The sequence below is a fragment of the Sander lucioperca genome, chromosome 19, assembly GCF_008315115.2.
Source record: "Sander lucioperca isolate FBNREF2018 chromosome 19, SLUC_FBN_1.2, whole genome shotgun sequence".
Lineage (NCBI taxonomy): Eukaryota > Metazoa > Chordata > Actinopteri > Perciformes > Percidae > Sander > Sander lucioperca.
In genome coordinates, this window is record NC_050191.1 from 20,372,671 (window position 1) to 20,395,170 (window position 22,500).

Sequence of the window (22,500 nt, forward strand, 5' to 3'; positions counted from 1 at the left end):
TTGGTGCTTCTAGTCTCATATCACGATATAATATCAATATAATATCGACATATTGCCCAGCTCTAGTTGAAATATCATTGGACCAGTAGTTTTTTAGTGCCAACATTATATTTGTTTTATGATGAAAATAATCAGTTGCTTAAATTTTACTGCCCAGTACAAACATTAGATAGTATTTTAACACGGCATCATGTTTAAGCTTTTCAGAGAGACTGATCTCATTGACAAAATGTTTGTGTGTTGCAGATGTGTAAAGAACAAACTTCAACGGCACATATGCTCTCCAGCACTGCGAATTCTGCAACCTTTTTGTGTTTTTTGAATATGTTGTGAAAAGGAATAATGTTGTACTGATGCAACGTTAATTTCCTTTAAAATAATTAGTTGTGTTCTGTAGAATTCTTCAGATGTTTGTTAATAATGTAGCTCAACATTTTAGTTTTTTGGTTGAGGATATGCAGAAGTTGTTTTCACCTGAAATACCTAAAGGCTGGTAGAACATTTGCTGGGGTGTAACATATTTGCATGGGGTCTGATCACTCTTGGGATGATAATGATAAAAATTAAAAAAAAAAAATTAAAAATTTTCACTTCTAAGCTATCTTGTCTTTGTTTTTAGATCAATTGGAAAATGCACGTTTTCATGATAATTTCTTCATACATTTAACATGCTGACTTAGTATTCATTAATGTCTCTTTTGTGCTGCCTGTGAGATTTGGCTTGCAACATGGCAACAACTAGACAATAGAGCAAAGTGTGACACGGTACTTGGAGATCATTTGCATTTTGATTCAAAGGCTACTACTCATGTGTACTAAGAAACACCAGGGGGCAGACTTGAACAATCTGTGCCTCCAGAACAGCAACCTGCTCATTTTATAAAATGAGATTTAAGAAAGTGTAAAACTTAAGTCGAAATATTAAAGTCAAGCTTTGGCAACAAAAACAAAATACAACTAATATGTAAGGTATTTGACCATTAAAATCTGAAAAGTTAAGGTGTCTAGTATGAACAGACTGCTTGAAGATATTCTTAAATTGGCCAGGGCCCACGCTTCATTGTGAGTTTCCCAGAGCTACTGTTAGTAGCCATCAACCTTATTGCCTTTATGACAGCCTGATGAAGCTATTTCTTCGCTGCCCTTATTAACTGCCCTCATCACATGCACCAAAACATGCTGCTGTTGCGTGAGGAGGCAGTATTTGGCACAGTGCAGCAGAGGCAAGAGTAGGAGAGGGAAGTGAGTGAATGGTAGTGATTGGGCAGACCGACTAGTGGGGGGAGGTAAAATGATGAGGGGGGGCAGAGGTGTGGAGGGGCAGATGGAGGAGTAGAAAAATCTGATTGACCTCTGGCTAATCCAATTTTCAGTGTGTGTGTGTGTGTGTGTGTGTGAGAGTGTTTTACCATTATCTCACAGCATATGGCCAGTAGGTCATGCTGTTAAGACTGTGTGACTGGACGCAGACATAGGCGGACACAATGGTCTCCAGACTTACCTACTACCTTCATCTCAGGTGAGGAACGAGAGAGACGCATGTATGTTGCTGTTTTGAGTGCGAATGTTTGGATTCTTAGGAAAAATGGCATTTGTTCACATTCAGGTGTCAATATTTTACCAATCTAATGGCTTACATTTTCCACAACACCTGGACATTTGAAATTTAAAATATTAAAAACTTAGTCATTTTTATGTATGTTGAAACAAACGGCTGGTTTCAAAATAAGAGGTGCACAATATAAGCAAATGCGATGACGATCAAAACACTAAATTGTGATGTTTTTCCAGTTTTTATGTACTTGACTCCACATTTACCTGACAGCTGTAGTTACCAGGTATTTTGCAATACTTGACCTTCAGCAAGCTATATGATAAACATATAAATTATGATTAGTGCTGTCGAAATAACGCGTTAAAAAAAATAACGCAGATGAATCCATTCCAGCCGTTCTAGCCACTATTGGACTGTAAAATGAAGGAGGGAGACGAGAATGTGCTGCCTGGATCATTGATTGGAACATTTACTTGTAAAAATCTTCTTCCTGCCAACCCTGGTTACCGAAATCTGGTGCCACTGATATGTCTGCTCTTCTCTCTGATGCTCTGAAACAGACGATACAGGCAACACAAACACCGCTGCACGGGACGCTAGTTAACACTATACTCAACAGCAGCTAACGTTAGCCTACCGCTAGCTAGTTAACACCAGAGCCATAGAGATAGTCTTTCTCTATCACTCTGGTTAACACTATACTCGACAGCAGCTAACGTTAGCCTACCACTAGCTAGTTAACACTATACTCGACAGCCATAGACATATATAGAGTAGACTCTATATGTCTATGTCGACAGCAGCTAACGTTAGCCTACCGCTAGCTAGTAGCTGGATTAAAAACGGTTAAAATGCTGACAGCTAACACTAAACGGTGTAAAGTTTGACTGTGTTTTAGCCGTCGGAAAAACAACACAGACGGTGCGTTCAATGAAACTGGTAAACTACAGCCTCGTGGTGCATTTGAAGTTATTGTAAATGTCCTTTTCCCACCTGGTGGTGGTTTTTGTCGTTCAACAGCAATTTACTAGTAAAATAAGTTATTGTTATTGCTATACATTATTAAATCATTTAATTTTGACCATATGGCCTTAGCAATAAACAAGCCATTATTTAATGTCACCAACTGTTGTTTAGTACCCTTTTTTTCTTTTCTTTTTTTACTTATAAAATAAAGTATCGGTTCAGGCACCGTTAATTATGTATGTGATTCATTTCGATTAATTAATTACTGAGTATGTAATTAATTAGATGAATTTTTTTAATCGATTGACAGCCCTAATTATGATACATGGCAATATTTTAAACAACCATCTGAACCTATTAAAATGAGATCTCCATGTACCACATTACTAATTTAAAACAGAGAGGGACCATTCTTCACAGTGAGGAGTGCCTTGGATGATTAAGTACATTTTACTGATGATGCGCTAGTTAGTAACAATGTCATGTTTGATATTGTAGTGTTGCTACTAACTAATTTGAAAGATAGAACCCTAATGCTACATATAGTAAAAAAAAAAAAAAAAAAACTTTCCATAAAGTGGGAAAGCATGTTTATGAAGTTGGTGTGCACTTAATATAATAAAGAGATGCAATATTATTAATATAATTAAGATTGAGTGACAGAAAATGGTGTGGTTTGTTAATTTATGGAAACACCCTCCGAAAAGTCTCATTTTTAATAGCCTCCAAGCATTGGGAATTGCCCCAGGAAGCAGACAGTACACTCTTGGAGCAGCAGGGGGCGACACCACCTATAAAACGTTGCCCTGTGGTTTCAGCCAATCCCTGTGCTGTGATGTATCTGTAACCCAGCCTCCGTCTGCCTCACTAGCACACAAGTTGTAGAGAAAGACGAGAGGGAGACGGAGGGAAAGAAGGAGGAGAGGTTGTTGTCAGAATGAGTCGGAAACATAACAGTCCAGCGATGGAAAGAATTTACAGATAGATAACGCTAGGTGAATAGATAAATAGTTGAATAGCTATATTACCTATCAGTTAGCGAGTGGATGTCAGCTGTATGTGAAGCAGAAGAAGAGAGAAGAAAAGGAGGAGAAACATGAGCCGGCAACAGCAGCAGTCCCAGGGAGTGGTTTTAACGGGTTACCACAGCAACGCGGAACTGTTGCCGAAAACTGGACCGTGTGACCCCAGCTGTCCGCCAGCCCAGGACCTCGAATCCACTGTGCCCAGGTGGGACAAGAGAGTGTGTGTGTGTGTGTGTGTGTGTAGTTGGAATAAAGCGCTTTGAAATGAGGGCGGTAGCAGCTGTGTGTGTGCGTGCGTGTGTGTGTGTGTTAAAGCAAGTGAGCAAAGGTCACAATGATAGTGTTATTTCCCTCATTTGCAACTTGAGAGCTGTACAGAATAGTTGAATGAAAGCCATCATCCTTCAGTTTGTTAACTACATCCTGCCTGAGAACTTGAACCCAGCAGGAACTTCACAGCACAACTTGCTTAATTGCAACTTTGCACTTATTCCATGATGGGGCCAACTCCGCCCTAGCTTGGCCTTGGGTTATGTTTTTCCTTTACCACATTCCTAATCAGCAGGTTAACCTTGGCTTTGTTATACTAGCAGCCCAGATTTGGCAAGGTTGCCTATCTAACTCTTCTACGCTGTAGGTCTAGTAATAATCTTTTTTAAGAATGTGCTATATAAAAACCATTGTTCTTTATCAGTGTCTGTAATATAAAATAGTCACTTTGTTGTTGTGTTATGGTTGAAAGTATCTGGAACTGGAGATTATTTGATTAATCAAATCTAGAGAAAACTTAACAGCAACTATTTTGACAATTGATCAATCATTTAAGTCATTTGTCAATCAAGAATGCCAAATATTTGCTGCTGCCAAATGTGATGATTTTAGTTGGACAAAACAAGACATTTAGAGATGCCACCTTTGGCTCTGAGAAATTGGCTCCTTTTCACTATTTTCTGACAGTTTTATGATCCAACGATTCATTGAATAAGAAAATATTCAAACGATGATCAATATTGAAAATGGTATCTTAAGTTACAGCCCTAAACCTATGTGGAAACAAGCACAGTATGCTGAATTGCAGTAGGACTAGCAGGTTAAAAGGAGTTTGATTTACACTCATGTCTTAATGTAGCCTGGGAAAACCCTGACAAACTTCAGGCAAATTTGAGATTTGCTCTGAGAAGGGTCTGGTGTCAACCAGACCAGTCTTAATGCAGTAATACTCGATATAGCTACAAGGCTGCAAGTACTCCTTATTTTCATTAGGAATAAACCTGTCAGCGTGTTTGCAATTAATCATTTAACCTATTAAAATAGTGAAAAATGCCCATCACATGTTCTCACAGCCTAATGTGACATCATCAGTGACTTCATGTCTTGTTTTGTCTGACCAACCATCCAAAACTCAAATAGTTTAGAGTGATATAAAACGGAGAACCAGCAGACTCAACAGAGAAAACCTGGAGAAAACCAGCAAATGTTTGGCTTTTTTGCTTGATAAATGACTTAAACGATCGGCCAAGCGTTTAATGTATAATATTATGTATAATATTTTAGCGTGAAAATATACAGATGGGTACAAATGAAAGGAAAAAGCAACATTAAGTGTCTTAATAAGGTGTTAAGGCCACTACAAGCATCCAGAACATCGTCAATGCTTCTTGGCATACAGATTGTCTGAGTCTCTGGAACTCTACTGGAGGGGTGGACACCATTCTTCCAAACGATGTATTCCCTGATATGGAATTTTTATGATGTGGTGATTTTCACACTCATCAAACCTTTAAGTCAGCCCTGAACAGTAGAGAAGCATCTGCATTTTCTAGATTCCTATATTCACAGTGTTTTATTTATAAAAGAGCACACTTGTTTATTCGTCCAGGCCGAGCTGGCTGTGTGTGTCCGGTACATGTTTAGATCAGCAAACAACTGCTGTCAACAACCGTGGTGTGCTGAAAGTAAACAACTCATACAGCGACAGTCCAGCTGGCGTTCAGGTGTGTGTGTGTGTGTGTGTGTGTGTGTGTGTGTGTGTGTGTGTGTGTGTGTGTGTGTGTGTGTGTGTGTGTGTGTGTGTGTGTGTGTGTGTGTGTGTGTGTGTGTGTGTGTGTGTGTGTGTGTGTGTGTGTGTGTGTGTGTGTGTGTGTGTGTGTGTTCCAGATGGCTTGTCCAGCTAACTTGAAAAAAAACCAGCATCGTGTTACAGCCTGCCTTTGTCTCACCTCCCACAGCAGAGTGTGTGTCCTGTCAAGGCTGACATGAAGGCTTAGTTTTGTGGTCATTGTTTCCCCAAGTCAGGGAATGAGAGACATAGACAGACAAACAAAAAGCTTCTGGCCTTTTACCAGCAGTGGACATCCGGCCTAAGGTTGTGTGTCCGCTGGGAGTGTCTTGCACGTAGACGTATAGGTGCTCTGAGAAGGAGAAGTTCAGCTTTTAGCTAAAAAAAGCTAAAGGAAAGCGTGTTCCTGTTGTGTTGTCCATTGTTATGTAGGAACCATCGCTTCCCAAAGCATCTATGTAATGTGACTTAGTCAGTGGAAACACGTGGTTTGGATTAATTCACTGTGTGATGCAACAGACAGCCTGACCCTACAGCAGAAATACAATGCTCCACAGGAAATGACATCTGCAGAAAGGAAGAGAAGCTGTGAAAGGTTACAAGATGTCAGACAAGCATGGGCTGCAACAAAACAGTCATCAAGTGAACTTTGGATAAGAAAAAATGACTATAGACTTCTATCAATGACTAGAAGAATAACCAAGAGAAACTGATAGCAAAAGAAACAAACAAAATAAGGTACCTGTCAGAGATGGAGGCAGAAAGACTGAGAAAAACAAACTGGCAGATTCATCAGAACTCGCAGATGATTTATTCAACCAGTGGGTCATTGCTGAGACCAGTGACTGCGAGAGAGCAGAACAGAGGCAGCCTCTGTTTTCCACAGAGACAGCTGGCACCTGTTGATCTGCATGGGAATACTACACACACTTCTCATCCTCTTTCCCCTTCTTATGTTGAAATTTGACTTAAGTAAAAAATAATATCAACAATATATACATGTAAATGTACTGAACATGCAGAATTACCTTTTTTTAACTAAATGGCAGTTGGGAGCTTTGTCGCTGATCAATGTGATATCATGAGTTCGCGTAAATATACACGCCCACTTTTTTAAGCCAAGTGGCGTGTTATCGGTACGCATTTTGAGCTATCCGCGTGTATGTCTACGCTGTATACAGCGGAAGTAAACCTACGCGCCACTTTCTACAAGTGGCGTGTAAACATACATGTACATATCTGCATGCATTTTGAGCGCCGTATACAGCGGACGGTTTGGCTTTAGGAAAAGAAGAAAGCGACGGTTGAGTTTAGGAAACGTGACACCCGGTCTCCTGAATGAAAGTCCTGTGTTTGACCCATCTGCCACCCCGACCAACCTCCCTACGCAGATTTTCACCCTTTCATACTACTCGCTACAGTGTAAAATCGCACGCAATCGCAAGGTAATGTAAGTCAATGGAGGCCAACCGGCGTTGATAAACACGCTAAAAAGCGAGTACGCGTCTTGATAACACGCCAATAATGGCATACGGATTGGCGTGTCATACATACGTCACTTCATGAGATCAGTCTGTGCTGATCCTCATGTGGGCTCAAATAGTTGTCTTAGTTCACTTTCTCAGATCTTGACTCACATTTAACTCATCAGTGCTGAACTTGCTCTTTGTCGGGTGATACCGTTTTCTTCTATTACTGTTAGCGCCTCGCAGTGTGAGATTTACTTTTACAAGCTACTTCTCTCCACAAACACTCATTCTGTGTCGACAGTTCTAAGCAGGTGATAAAAGGTGTGCGGATAAAGGTACAAAGAGTAGAACAATTACACACACAGCTACAGCACTGTTTTTCTTTCAATTGCATGTATGTGTGAAAGTGTGCCAGTGAGAATATGTTTGTTTTACTGACAAGGGCAGCCCAACTGACCTCTGTGAGTGTGTGCCTAAGAGATCTAAGTCATGTGCACTTTTGTTATTGAAGCCTGCACTCCAAAAACATACAAATATCTCAGTACCAAAACCAGTTCACTCAGAGGAAGCATGCCTGTCATGCTTTTGAGGTTGACAAATCGCTGAGTGATCAACAATTACTTGAAAGCTACAAAGCTTAATTTTTAACATGGTTGTAAATGTGTTTTCCACTACAGGATCATAGTTAAATGGAAAACGAGGTGTCTTAGCCAATCAGATAGTTCAGAGCAAGTGCCTAGGGTTGCATCACGACCTTCTATATCTTGTATCTTTGTGGTGTAATAGATCAACTGCAAATATCTACAGAAATACCTACACACTGCCACTAAACTACAGCATGTAAACCATCCATACAGATCCGATCAGATTCTACAGCTATGCTAGTGGCTCTGTGAGGCTTTGAGCCAAACGCTACTGCTAGCATGGCAACATGCTCACAGTGATAATGCTAGCATGTTGATGTTTAGCAGGTATGATGTTTAGCATGTGCATCATCTTAGTTTAGCGTGTTAACATGCTAATAAACACAAAGTACAGCTGATGGTGATGGGAATGTCATTAGTTTGGCAAGAAAAAGTATTTGGCAAACAAACATTTTGACCTGATGATAGCACTAGAGGATCAATCAGGGGATCATCAATATCATTAGGATTCATCATCTGGGGAGCATGTATGTGTGAACAAAACATCATGGCAATCCATCAAATAGTTGTTGAGATATTCCAGTCTGGACCAAAGTGGTGGACCGAATGACTGACCGACAGTCATGCCCTTAGCGTGGCTAGATGTACGAATGTAAGATCAGTGTGAACACAGATAACAAACTATCAAACTTGGGGCCTAAGCAAGTTCACACATGTAAATAGAATGTATTAATAAACCAGTGCTTAATCTCTTCAATAATTAGAACTACCAACACTGTCAAATTAATGTGTGTTAATATGTTTGTGTGTCTGTTTGCCAACCTCTGATTTATGGTTTAGTCAAACTGTTCATACTGTAGCTCTGGATGAAGGTAAATGATTAACTCCTGGGACGTTATGTGTGTGTCTGCCAGGTTTAAATCTGCTTCCAAAAAAAAAATCTCTAGTACATCAAACAAGGACATTTTTGCCATTCCTCACAAATGAAAACATTTCAATTGGTGAGGCTTAAGTAAGGCAACGAACATCAGTGGGGGAGTGACCTGCTAAGTTTGCTATCTTTCAAAACAAAGAAGGACAGCAAGGAGTCAGTCAGCATGTTTCTACATGTCTTATCACACAATGCTTAGACTAGATCCTACTGGGAGGAAGGGAGAGAGGAGAGGAGATGGTACCATAAGGAGAGAGAGAGAGAGAGAGATAGGAAAACGGAAGAAAGCAGGGGTGAAATACAAAGTACTAAGGACAAGGAAAGACACAAGTCCCAGACGAGGTGTAGGAGGAGAGGAAATGGATGAGGAGGGGAGTGGGTTGAGGGAAAGAAAAAAGATTGGTGGAAGGATGGAGAGTAGGAGGTTAATTGTTGTTAAAATACCTCATGTTCTTTATTAAAACCAGATCTGTGTGTGTGTGTGTGTGTGTGTGTGTGTGTGTGTGTGTGTGTGTGTGTGTGTGTGTGTGTGTCAGGAAGTCTGCTGTGGTATGTAGCCTTGGCTCAGCGAGAACCCTTAGTATAATGCTCTGCTGATAATTCCAATTTAATTAATATAGAACATCAACTCAATGGTGTTTCGGCCTGACTTCCCTGTTAGCCTCACAGCGTCATTTTATTTCCTTTCATCTCAGTTAGAATTGCTACTATCATGTCCTACTAGTTTGTTAATCAAGAGTTTTTATATATAGTCGCTAAATATTTAAAACATTACTATTGTTGCCCATTTCCTACTGACTGGGCTGTCTAGAAGCCTAATTGAGACATGATATTCACATTTTTTAAATTCACTCCATGTATGTTAATGTGTCATCTCCTACAAATAAGGCACATTTTTTAGATCAGAGTTATAGCATCTACATCCTTTGAAAACATTGACCTATACTGAAAGCATTACTATTAAGCCAGTCTGTATGTTTTACTATTTCTTTCCCCTTGTGTTGTTGCTTTCATTTCAGTATGATATTATCAAATCAACTTGCAGAGACTTGAAATGTGCTTTCCCCTCACAGTAACACATCCTGTGTCCGTTGTTACTGTGGTAGGGCTCATCTTTTGAACAGCCCCACTGACAAATACACAGCTGTGTTTGAATAGGTGAGGCTCAACTGATGATTGGTGAGGTTCAACTGATGATTGTTGAGGGAGATGGATGAATGATTAGCATGGGTCACAGCAACCACAGATCTGCTGTAGGCAGCTATACCATCAGCCAGTTGTAGTACAACTGTATCTGCTGCTCACTCTATAATAACTCCATAGCTTCAAGTGGAAGAGAAACGGAGAATGGGATATGCTGTGGCAGATATAACTTCCTGTCACAACAAAGGGTGCATTCAGGCGGACATCAGCAAAGCCTAAAGAATGAGTGGAAGAATGAACATATTTTATTGGCACTTCTATTGTTGTTCATATTGCGTAAATCTCCACCAAATGCCCTGAGGTAATGCATTTTGACCAATTTCTTTGTTGTCGCTCTTTCAGATGTTATAATTATACAATACAATACAAAGGAGTAGGAATACTAGTAATGCTAGTATTAGCAGCAGTACTGTCGCCCTTTTTGGTAGCGCTGGGGCCATGTGTTTGTGTTGTTGACACCCTACAGAATACAGTAGATAAGATGTTAAAGGACATTAAGGCCTCACATGCAACAAATATTAAAGCTATGACATTTCTGTCACACATTAGACACAGCTCTAGGGCATTAAAAAAAGCCCCATCTGTAATTTAAATTTTGTAAATTGCAGGCACACAATATTTACATATGTCAGAGTTGGACTTAAAAATAAGGATTTTGTGTGGTCATAATTAAAAACATTTGGACACCAGAAAACATTAATAACCTAAATTAAGTGGATATTTAGTTCTAGTCTGTGTCACCCACAAAATCATTAAACTGTGTACTGATTTCTCCATATCCAACATCTGTGTGTGTAATAAACTCCGTATGACCATAAACTATTTCACACCTGTATGAGGTCATCCTAACAATAATTAATAACAGTAATCAAAAAATCAGTCACTAACAGTTCGAACTTGCGTTAGCCAGGCTAGGCTAAACAACACTAGTATACTGCATGCTGAGATGAGCTGGCTGTGTGACAGCTGCTATTCTTAGTCCCCGCTGATGTTGTCCTCATTAGCTGACTGGTTGGGAATTCAACATACTGCTGGCTCGTCTGTCTGTCTGACTCACTGACAGTGTTGTGTCAAAAGCTATCTCTCTCTCTCGCTCGCTCTCTCTCTCTCTCTCGCTCTCTCTCTCTCTCTCTCTCTCTCTCTCTCTCTCTCTCTCTCTCTCTCTCTCACACTGGTAAACAGGTGCAAAGTGCACATCTATAAGTGAACCCGTTATGGCAACGTATTCTAAATCAAGATTAATAGTTTTGTTGGGGCATGTCAACTATCTGACTGACCGGTCTCTGCCACTACCTGTCTGTCTGTCTCTCTCCTAGTCGCAGAACAGGCCACTACACTGTTCAACAGAACCAGAACATGCATCACGGAGACAAATCTGGCCCTTCCACTACCTCCAACAGTACAAGAACCACCAGCACTGACCCAGCGTCGCTACTAAACCCAAGCGTTGTCGCTTGCCCCAGGTCTCAGCCCTCCTCCAGCCCCAGACACAGTCCCAATTCCAGGTCCAGACCGCGGCCACCATGTCAGCGCTGCAACTCTCAGGTAGACTGTGAATGATGTGAGAAATCTGCGGTAGTACCTCACTTGTGAGCAGATTTTCTTTAAGGTCCCATGGCATGAAAATGTCACTTTATGAGGTTTTTTAACATTAATATGAGTTCCCCCAGCATGCCTATGGTCCCCCAGCGGCTAGAAATGGCGATAGGTGTAAAACAAGCGCTGGGCATCCTGCTCTGCCTTTGAGAAAATGAAAGCTCAGCTGGGTCGATCTGGAATCTTCCCTTTATGATGTCATAAGGGGAAAAGTTACCTCCCCTTTCTCTGCTTTGTCCGCCGCCCACAGCTGCCCAGAGAATTTGGCCTGCCCATGAGGAAATAGAGCTACAACCAAGTTGGTCATGCCACACCCCCACCCTCCACCTTGACCCCCCTCTCTCCTCCTCAATAGCATTTAAAGCTACAGACACAGAATTTGGCACATCCTAAGTAAAGCTCATTGTGGGACTGGCTCTAGTGGCTGTAATTCTGCACCAAGGCTGAATTTCGGTAAAGAGACTTCAGATACAGTATAAGGGGACCACTAAGGCCTATATAAAAGCATCCAAAAAGCAGCATGTCATAGGACCTTTAACATTCAACTGTGGGATTCTTGTTTGGGGGAAATCTTTAGTGCAAAGGAGGTAATGGAGTGTTTCTGCACTGTGTTTTCCAAGAAAACAGCATCCACTGTACTGGGATGCTATTTTGCTGTCTTTAGTTTGTCAAAGTTTGGATTTTTGCAAGTTACACTACTGCTGTATATCATTTTAAATCACCTAAACAACAACAAAATAGTTGTTACCATTCAGACAGCAATGCAAAATCTTTAGTATATTTCTGCATTATTAAACCATTAAACAACAATATAGTCCCATTAATAAACTATTTTAGGACTCTATATTGTTTGCCTTCCATAAATAATAATGGCTGTATATTAATGATCATCCCAGTATTGTTGTTGTTGCCTTTCACTTTACACTGTTAGTGGCAGTGGGATTCATAGTCAACAACCTTTTCTACTGTTGTACTAACTCATGTAAGATTGTCTGCTATTTAAAATGTCTAAATTGTAACCGGCAACATTTTACAGGGGGTTTGGTTGGCAGGCATACAGTTGTTGTTCCTCATATGTTTTCAGTAATTTACAGCTCTCAGGGAGGGTGTACTTTCAGTCTCATTGTTACAGTTACAGCCACTTTTGAGACTTGTTCAGACTGGCTGGAAATCTTGTGCTGTTGTTTAGCTTTTTCTGTGCTTCATATCTGATCAACAAAAGCTCCTGTTCAGGAGAGAAACAAGATATGAAACACAAATAGGAACTTGAAACAAAATGTTGAAATTCTCATCTGTGCATATGTATCTATGAGTATCTTCACTTGTCTCGCAGGAATCTCTGGACGAGCTGGAGATGGACGACTATTGGAAGGAGGTGGAGAACATCACTCGCTCAGGAGGAGGAGCAGGGAGGGGAGAAGGTGGAGGAGAACGGGAAGTGCAAGAGGAGGAGCAGCAGAAAATTCCTGAGGGTAGGATACACTGGGCCCTATATTTATTTATTTATTTATTTTTTTAAGATTATTTTTGGGGCATTTTAGGCCTTTAATTGACAGGACAGCTGAAGGCATGAAAGGGAGAGAGAGGGGGAATGACATGCAGCAAAGGGCCACAGGTCGGAGTCGAACCCTGGCCTGCTGCGTCGAGGAGTAAACCTCTATATATGTGCGCCCACTCCACCAACTAAGCTATCTGGGCGCCCCACTGGGCCCTATTTTAACGATCTAAGCGCACGGCGTGAAGCGCCTGACACAGGTGCGTTTAGGGCGTGTCCAAATCCACTTTTGCTAGTTTGACAGCGGAAAAAAGGGTCCGTGCGCCGGGCGCATGGTTCAAAAGGGTTGTACTTACTGTCTTCATTAATTCATAGGTGTGTTTTGGGCGTAACATGCAATAAACCAATCAGAGTGTCATCTCCCATTCCCTTTAAAAGCCAGGCGCGTTTGTACCTTGGCGCATTGCTATTATGATGGCGGATTTGCACCGTAATATTTTTATTTGTAATCTTTTGCATGTTTGTGTACTGCTGTGCTTCCCTGTGTGTGTGTAACAAGCATAGTGTGTGCACGCTGTGGATAAGCCTAGGCGCATTTGCTGTTAAAATAACAATGAAATGCTGCGCTATTGACTTTAGACCAGGTTTTTGTTGGTCAATGGCGTGATCACTTCCCACTGCCTCAAGACCGCAGCAATACACCAAGAATTTACCTGAACACACTTCCCTGTAAGACCAGCACACCCATGGGCACAAAGATGGGCGCAGGTGCATTTGCTTTTTAAATGTGGGCGCTGAATGGGAAAATGACAACTGCATCGGTTTTAAACTAGCAAAGACAATAGGCTCGTTCGAGATGAGCCAGACCTGCGCAGAATCGATCGCTGCCCAATGCATGCCGGTTAGATTTGTGTCCGATTTGATCCGACTTGATCCCGACTTGCTCTGACGTCATGCACACGTGGGCAACGATAACCTCACGAGATCAAGGCGGCCGCAGTTTTTAGAGCCACGCGCCGCAGTTGCTCTCCACCGACTGCAAGACCCAGGCGGACCCAGGGCATGCCGGGAAACGCAGATAGGGCCCAGTGTGTCCATGGATAGACCTGAAAGAGATGTCAATTTACCCTTTGATCTGTTAGTCTACACGGACATTCACATTAGGTATTTTAATTATTGATTTGGAGCATTCTACTCAAAGAAGAAGTAATGTAGTTGCAGAGTTTGATTATAGGCATGGTCTGGTTCCAGACATGGATGGATTATGACGCAGTGGGCCCCTGGGCACAGACACGTAAAGGTCCCCTACTCACTTTGCGTTCTTATCTACATAATTTAAGTTGGGAAGTATTTTAGTTCCTCATGTTTTCAAGCATGCAATTCTGAATACCTCTTTTCGTGTATATCTGTGAGTCTTATTTAGCCTGTTTATGAAGACTATTGTTCTGGAGCAAACACACTTCCTGCATAGTATGTGTGTTTTGCTCCATCTGTGGTTCCACCTTTCCTGCACGTGTAGAATTGTGTCTTACATGGGAATAAATGGAGGCTTCTCTTCCTATTTTTTCTCATTTTTGTCCATATTTTTATTTCCCCCTTTCCCTTGTTTTGAATCAGAAATTGTAATAGTCATGTACCAATCTCAGAAACCACATTTAGAAATTAAAGTCCTTGATCTTCCTCTGATTTTCTCTTTCAGAAGGTGAACAGGAGGAGGCTTGGCTTACAGAGGCGGGGCTAGCACGGCTGTTTGATGATTCACTAGCAGCTGACCAGGATCAGGTATCAATCGTTTATCCCTTATTTAAATAGTCCAGCTTGAGTCATAGTTTTATCAGTTTTGTATTTGCAGTTCACATCTTTCAGTGAGCATAAACTGTACTGTTTAGTTATGCCATGCTTTGATACCTTCTTATATGAGTAATCATGTGTTTGACAGAGAAGACAGACCAACATTAGACAGGTGGAGGATATACTGTATAAATATGATACCTACTGACCCATGCTTGAGCCTGTTTGATTGTTTGATTGATTGATTGACAGGAAGAAGACAGCGCGGTGTTCCTGTCTACATTGACCAGATCTCAGGCGGCAGCTGTAGAACGTCGTGTGACATCACTACAGCAGACATGGCTACGGCGACGCAACCGGCAACACGTTCCCGATGTCAGGGATATATTCAGACCTCCTGAAAAGGTTAGAGATGCACACACACACAGGCACAAACTAATGAAACGCCAGAGAAATGACATTTACAGGTGTTCAGCTGTATACTGTGACACTGGTTATAATTAATTTATCAAACATTTTAATCCGTGTAACTCATAATTTAGGACATCATAAAAAAAAATCTTTTGGGAAGTTCACTTATTCGCCTTCTTGCTGAGAATTGGTTAAGAAGATTGATACCACTCGTGCTAAATATGAAGCTAGAGCCAACGGCCTGTTAGCTTAGCTTAGCATTAAGACTGGTAACAGCTAGCCTGACTCTGTCCTAAGTAACAAAATCCACCTACCAGCACCTCTAAAGCTCACTGATGAACACTGTAAGCTTAGTCTTTATGCTAAAATAAGACGGATACATCATAGACATGAAAGTGGTATCAAGAGACAAGATAAATAATTTCAAACTGAATTGATACTGTTTTTTCCTTTGTGAGCTCTTCCCTCTTTGACAGCATGAATCGAACATCCCACCACAACACACGAGACATTTCCTTTTTTAAGGAAGTGGTCATAACTTTGCTACATTTGCATTTGTTGTCACTTCTCCAGTTTTGCGGTAGATCATTAACCATTTACTAAGCTGATTTTTACACCACCAAATCCTGCTCCATTACTGCAAAATCAAGTCCCCTTTAATTCTCTGGACTGACTAGATCCAAAATGAGTTAGTTAAAAGTAAACCTACTAATGCTACTTCAAACTACTGCGGTCAGCAGAATAAACTGTTTTAAACCGTCTTGCACGTTTTCACTTGAATGCACAATTTGTCCACTAATTAACAGACAAGATAATATGTGACATGAAAAATGTAATGGGGAGGGGAAGCTCGGTGTTAATTTGTGACTGATTGAACATTACACTGTGTGCTGTACAATTATGTGTGTCTGTGTTGTGCTGTGTGCTGCAGGATGGGGAGCCTAGTAAACTCAAAGGGGGAAGTGAAAATGGACAAAAAGATGTCCCTTCAGCTGGTGCGTTGAACATACTCATGCACGCACACACACACACACACACACACACACACACACACACACACACACACACACACACACACACACACACACACAGGTAAATATAGAGGCACACACTTTGATCTGGTTTTAATAAAGAACATGAGGTATTTTAACAACAATTAACCTCCTCTCCGTCCTTCCACCAATCTCTTTTCTTTCCCTCAACCTACTCCCCTCCTCATCTATTTCCTCTCCTTCTACACCTCGTCTGGGACTTGTGTCTTTCCTTTTCCTTTTTACTTTGTACTTTGTATTTCACCCCTGCTTTCTTCCGTTTTCCTATATCTCTCTCTCTCTCTCCTTATGGTACCATCTCCTCTCCTCTCTCCCTTCCTCCCAGTAGGATCTAGTCTAAGCATTGTGTGATAAGACATGTAGAAACATGCTGACTGACTCCTTGCTGTCCCTCTTTGTTTTGAAAGATAGCAAACTTAGCAGGTCACTCCCCCACTGATGTTCGTTGCCTTACTTAAGCCTCGCCAATTGAAATGTTTTCATTTGTGAGGAATGGCAAAAATGTCCTTGTTTGATGTACTAGAAAATATTTTTTTTTTTTGGGAAGCAGATTTAAACCTGGCAGACACACACATAACGTCCCAGGAGTTAATCATTTACCTTCATCCAGAGCTACAGTATGAATACACACACACACACACACACACACACACACACACACACACACACAGAGTATGAATCACCATAGAGAATGACGAACTGAGGCCCAAATACTTACACACATGTTGGAAATAGAATTGAAAAATGAAACGCAATACAGTGAAAAACAATACAATAGAAAACAATCCAACACTACACAATACAATGTAACTTCATTTCCACCATTTCAGATATACACAACATCAGAATGATAGACTTTTCTACATAGTACATCACTTTAAAATGAGTGGAAAAGTCAGGTTTATTCACCAATAGAGAAGTTATAGGTACAGAAAAAGCAGCAGGCCTCTCTTTCTTCCTCTTTGTGCAGCAGTGACTGTAACACTGTTATCAACTACATTAGTTATCTGTGTATATACAACTGCACTTTGCCTACATAAACACATTTGTACTTCACTACTTATGTGGACGAATATTTGTGTGTGTGTGTGTGTGTGTGTGTGTGTCTGTGTGTGTGTGTGTGTGTGTGTGTGTGTGTGTGTGTGTGTCTGTGTGTCTGTGTGTCTGTGTGTCTGTCTGTCTGTCTCAGCAGAAACGGAGACAGAACTGAACGTTGAAGTGGCGTTTTCAGAGCAGGCGCTCACTTACAGGGACAACAACCAAAAGTTAAACGTCATCGCTAGCCCTAACTCACCTGACGACAAATTACCAGTGAGTCACACACCTATATATATATATATATATATACGCACGCACACACACACACACACACAGGCTATGTGCACATTCACTCCCTGAACTTTGTTTCTTTACAATTAACGAACTGTGTGCACTGATTAAATGCATTAGCATGCAATCCTATGAAGTGCCACTTTGAATTGTCCTTTTGCTGTGAGCATTCTGTAGTCCAGGGGTATATTAGAGCTTGTATTGATAACTTATTAATTGTTGTGGATCAATAATTACCAGAGATAGCAGAACAGACATTTGACAACAGAAATTTAAGAACCTTACATCATAGGATTGTTTTTTTTACTGCTCACCGTGCACTTTTAGATGTGACAAAGGTCATTGTTACCACTGAATGGAATGTAATCAGATACATTCTTAAAATAATAAAAATTTAGGATGAACCTTGGCTGTTTGTCTTGCAGTTGTACAACCATAGAAGTATCTACTTAATGTCCACAAGTTTTACATTATGTTCTAAAGTGGATCTACATGGCTACAGCTTGTGTTGAGAAATGTTATTCTTAAGTTATAGGATAGTCAGGTTGTCTTATTGTGTTGCTTTGTCAACAATTTGGCCCTGTGATAGAACAGGGAATTAAATGTATAGTTAGTGGTAGTTATACAGTACAGTTAGGCTTTCATTAAACATAAATTATGACACACGGGTTGTGTTGCATATCGGCAGAAAGCGTGTTTGTGTGAGTGGTTTGAGTGCAGGTCTGTAGTGCCATCTGGTGGTTGAAGCTGGGATAACATTAAGTCCACTGTGCTCTGTTTTTACAGGCACAGTGTTTACTTAGCATCAATGTCACTGACGCCTCTCTTTGTTTTTTTTCTCTCCAGAACTTTAAGCTGCTCCGAGATAAAACAGGTCAAACCAGAATAGGAGATCTGTCTCCTCTGGATATGAAAAAGGTACTTAAGGAAAATGGTGTTATATGATTGATACATTATGATCGGTGATGCATATAGTTCTGTTTATTTTATTATTTATGATTACGATGCCTTCATGAGACAACTTGCCCTATAAGAGATTAGTTAGTTGAGTTGTTCCTAAAACCAGTTACTAATTAATATCTGTCTTATATATTTCTGTCTGTTTGTATTGTTCTGACAGGTGCGTAGACTGGTGCTCGTGGAGTCGACTGCTCTGTTTGACACCGCTGGGATAGACCTGAAGGCGCACAAAGCTGTCAAAGTTAAAACTAAAGGTACACATGCACACACATATGCATATACAACGGCTAAAGCCCTGAAGATAAACATGCTTTCTCACCCCACACAGAGACACAAACTAAGACATAAAAAGTCAAAACAACAAATAAGAGCATTTACACACACACACACACACACACACACACAGAGGGATATATGTAAACACAAGTCATTAGAAATAGCTAAAATGAATATAAATTATTATTTTGTCCAGATAAACATGTACAGTTAATGTACTGTTTGTTGAATTTTATGTTTTACAAAATATTTGTGTGTGTGTGTGTGTGTGTAGAAAGTGGTCTATTTGGTGTTCCCCTTGCCACTTTATTGGATCAGGACCAGAGGCGGGCTCCTGGGACCAAAGTGCCATTCATACTGCAGAGGGTGAGCGAGCATGCCGGCCAGTCACATTGTCAGTCTGAGGCATGGACTTCAACATGGAGTCAACATTACAGCAATGATGAGAGGAAATCATATAATAGCAATTGATCAATATGTCAATGCATCCTACTGTATTTCCAATATTAATCTCATAATTTACATTACACACAGGGCAACCTGAATCTAAAGTATATGGGACTGACTTTACATATTGTACCTGTGATGTTTTACCTTTATATCTCTGTCTTATTCCTAGTTTATTAGTCATATTGAGGAGGAGGGATTAGACACCGAGGGGCTACTACGGATCCCTGGGGCAGCCACCAGAGTCAAGGTTTGTTAAAGCATTTGACTTCCATCACTACAGATACATGTAAAATGGCAAAACTGTTAGTAGCATTAGCAGAGTAAAGAAGAACATGTTCCTACTACCAGCCTGTCATCATGAGGTGTCCTTGAGGTTGATAAAGTAGTGAAACAAGCTTGCTTGTGTGTTTCTGTCCCAAATCCAGTCACTGTGCCAGGAGCTTGAGTCCTCTTTCTATGACGGGATGTTTCCATGGCAACAGTTGAAGCAGCACGATGCTGCTAGCCTTTTGAAGCTGTTCATCAGGGAGTTACCCCATCCACTGTTGACTGTGGAGTACCTCAACGCATTTATTGCTGTCAACAGTATGTATAGCATCTGTTTATGAAAGTATTCTGCTTAATCACTAGAGCTTTGCAGCCACATTTACTTGCATTAAGCATTCATGTGTATGTGTTTGAAGAGCTCCCCACAAAGAAGCAGCAGTTGCAGGCTTTGAACCTGTTGGTCCTTCTGTTACCTACGGCCAATCGGGACACTTTGAAGGTAAATGCACACTGAATTTGAAATGTGCTTTTTCATGTTAATAAATAAGAAACCTTTGACTATTTTGGTTGTAAATCTGATTTCTGTTTCCTCCCCCAGGCACTAGTGGAGTTTTTCCAGCGTGTGATTGACCACCAGGCCAAGAATAAAATGACTCTTAACAATGTCTCTGTTGTCATGGCACCCAACATCTTCATGTTCAAAGGTTTCCGCTCCAAAGTTACAGAACAACAGGAGTTCTCCATGGCAACTAGCACAGCCAACATCGTCCGGCTGCTGATTCAATACCAGAATCTTCTATGGACAGTAAGGATAAAAAAAGCCCTCTGGCTTGATATATTCTCGTTGACACTCGTTGAAATCAATGGAGAACATTATTTTTAATGCATAGTTACTCAAAAACGCATCTACATTCATTTTTCCATTAAGTGTGGAGGATGATACAGTGTGTACTAAGGTGTGTGTGTGTGTGTGTGTGTGTGTGTGTAGATCCCCAAGTTCATTATGACCCAGGTCAGACAACAAAACATGGAAAGCCATCGGAAACTAAATAAAGAGAGGGCTGTAAGAAAGCTGCTGAAGAAGATTACCACTGACAAACCATCTGATAAAGCTGGCTCTGAGGTAGGAGGTTTAATTCATGTTTATGTCACTGTCAGCGACATATTGATCGATCATCCTATGGTATTTCTCAATACAGTATATTGAGAAACCGTGACATCTAGTGATGATGTATAGGACTGTTGTTCCTGTGTGGGTATATTTTATCCATGGTGCAACATGTGGGCATCAGGAGCCAAATACAGGACAGTCAGTCAACCAGTCATAAGATGCGTATCCCTATCACAATAGTGCAATGGTTTTCACCCTTCCATACAGTATATTTATTTTAATTGGATGTATTTAGTAATATCCAATGAGCACAAAACATTTGAACATTTCACACACATTTACTGATTGTATTGTAGGTCTTTGGCAAACAGGCTGTTGTGTTATAATACTAAAAGATAGCTAAACTAGCTAGGTATAGCAGCATATTAGAGAGTACTGTTCTTTTGACAATAACGGTAACTATAGCAACACTTGACCCTGCATGCTCAGCTAAGCGCTATGAGACCAAACAGTGTTTGGAGTTTATTAAACAGACAAGCAGGAATTTAGTCCACATTCTTGTGGTCTGAAGTCCCCGTCCCATGCGAGTGTTTGTGTGTGACGAGGACAGTGTTTTTGGCGGTGTGATTGAATGTATGTTTCTCTCTCTCCCTCTCTGTCTCCGTCTGTCTTCACAAACAGGAGAGTTCACAGGGATTTATTCGAGTTCAAGCTCCACAATTCAGCAAAGTGTCCATGGCAGTTCAGCTTACTGAAGAGTTGCAGGCTGCTGATATATTAACACGCTTCCTCAGCCAGGAGAGGTAATGGGTTGTGTGTACAGTGCTCATTCAAATACACACACAGTATTTTTTTTTTGGGCTATATAAGGTCCTGTCCTCTCTTCATGTTCCTTTTTCTCTCTTTGTCCTCCCAGTTTAGTGGCAGTGAAACGAGAAGAGCTGTGTCTCTATGAGATTGGTGGAAACATCGGTAAGTTCTGCTCCTACTAAAATCTGATTAATTACAATGTTTAGATGATGTATATTATCTGCTGATAACCCAGCTAGTGAGCCAACAGGCCTAATGGGGAAAAAATGTACTTCCTGTTGTAGGCCTGTCTAAAGGCCACAGCGCAGTAATCCATCATAGTTATAGTCATATCAACATCATGGGTCTCTCCTGTTTATTTGTCATCCCTCAGAGGAGAGATGTCTAGATGGGGAAACTTACATGAAAGACCTCTTCCAGCTGAACCCTGCAGCAGAATGGGTCATCAAAGCTGTGCAGCGATAAACTCGTTCTACCATCATGCCCTGTTGGATAATGGACTGCTCCAAATTTTCCCCAATGTATGCTACTAAGAGCAGACGGCACCTGGATCTCTGTGGTTTCTGCTGGTTCTGAATGTACTCAGACTGTTTGCTTGTAGCAACTTGTTGCTTTATGAGCACAGGTGGTTGCATTGGTACCCTGAAAACTGCCAAAAAAAATTGGACAACTAGTCCAATGGCAGTTTTAAAACATATGAATCCCTTTGGTGAAATCTTTTTTTCAATTAATTGAACAACCACATTGTCAAACAAGAACAAGGAAAAGTATGTGCTTGGATATTCCACAACACAGACTTTTTTCCACTCTGCCTTATACTACATGTTGGAATTTTGGGCCTCAGTTACCATTAGCCTAAAGCATCAGACAGTTGATCAGGTGAAATCAAACCACCTTGTCATCTGTGGAGTCCTGACAGACCACTTTTGTTCTGTGGTTGAAATATACCGTTTCTCCCACTTCGTCAGCAATTAAGCCACAACATTGTGATTCTTAATAGTATGTGATACTGTAAGTATTGCAGTTGTATACTGTGATTTATTGCCACTAATCACTTTGTTGTGTCTTCAGTAATACGCTGAGATAATATAGTTTGGGGC

General features: G+C 40.8%; 2 protein-coding genes across 7 annotated transcripts in view; both read left to right on the forward strand.

Moving 5' to 3' along the window:
* The window catches only part of fkbp6 (FKBP prolyl isomerase 6), a 7,178-nt gene extending 6,614 nt beyond the window's left edge, over positions 1-564 (forward strand). For both annotated transcript variants that reach the window (XM_031322037.2, XM_031322038.2), the window contains exon 9: positions 247-564. The gene's annotated coding sequence lies outside the window, so the exon portion shown is untranslated. The remainder of the gene's footprint in view (positions 1-246) is intronic.
* Positions 565-1,313: 749 nt separating this feature from the next.
* The window catches only part of arhgap18 (Rho GTPase activating protein 18), a 21,348-nt gene continuing 161 nt past the window's right edge, over positions 1,314-22,500 (forward strand). Inside the window, exons 1-18 of one of the 5 annotated variants that reach the window (XM_035995358.1) lie at positions 1,314-1,519; positions 11,169-11,397; positions 12,782-12,920; positions 14,643-14,725; positions 14,987-15,139; positions 16,077-16,140; positions 17,387-17,508; positions 18,373-18,444; positions 18,647-18,740; positions 19,037-19,128; positions 19,382-19,459; positions 19,638-19,797; positions 19,896-19,978; positions 20,078-20,284; positions 20,468-20,602; positions 21,272-21,393; positions 21,507-21,562; positions 21,774-22,500. The exon at positions 21,774-22,500 is cut by the window's right edge and continues 161 nt beyond it. In XM_035995358.1, the coding sequence (XP_035851251.1) occupies positions 1,485-1,519; positions 11,169-11,397; positions 12,782-12,920; positions 14,643-14,725; positions 14,987-15,139; positions 16,077-16,140; positions 17,387-17,508; positions 18,373-18,444; positions 18,647-18,740; positions 19,037-19,128; positions 19,382-19,459; positions 19,638-19,797; positions 19,896-19,978; positions 20,078-20,284; positions 20,468-20,602; positions 21,272-21,393; positions 21,507-21,562; positions 21,774-21,865 (2,016 nt within the window). In that variant the 5' untranslated portion in view covers positions 1,314-1,484 and the 3' untranslated portion in view covers positions 21,866-22,500. Of the gene's footprint in view, positions 1,520-3,352; positions 3,752-11,168; positions 11,398-12,781; positions 12,921-14,642; positions 14,726-14,986; positions 15,140-16,076; positions 16,141-17,386; positions 17,509-18,372; positions 18,445-18,646; positions 18,741-19,036; positions 19,129-19,381; positions 19,460-19,637; positions 19,798-19,895; positions 19,979-20,077; positions 20,285-20,467; positions 20,603-21,271; positions 21,394-21,506; positions 21,563-21,773 lie in introns of those variants that run through there. The other 4 variants (XM_031321964.2, XM_031321961.2, XM_031321962.2 and 1 more) reach the window with 4 other exon arrangements.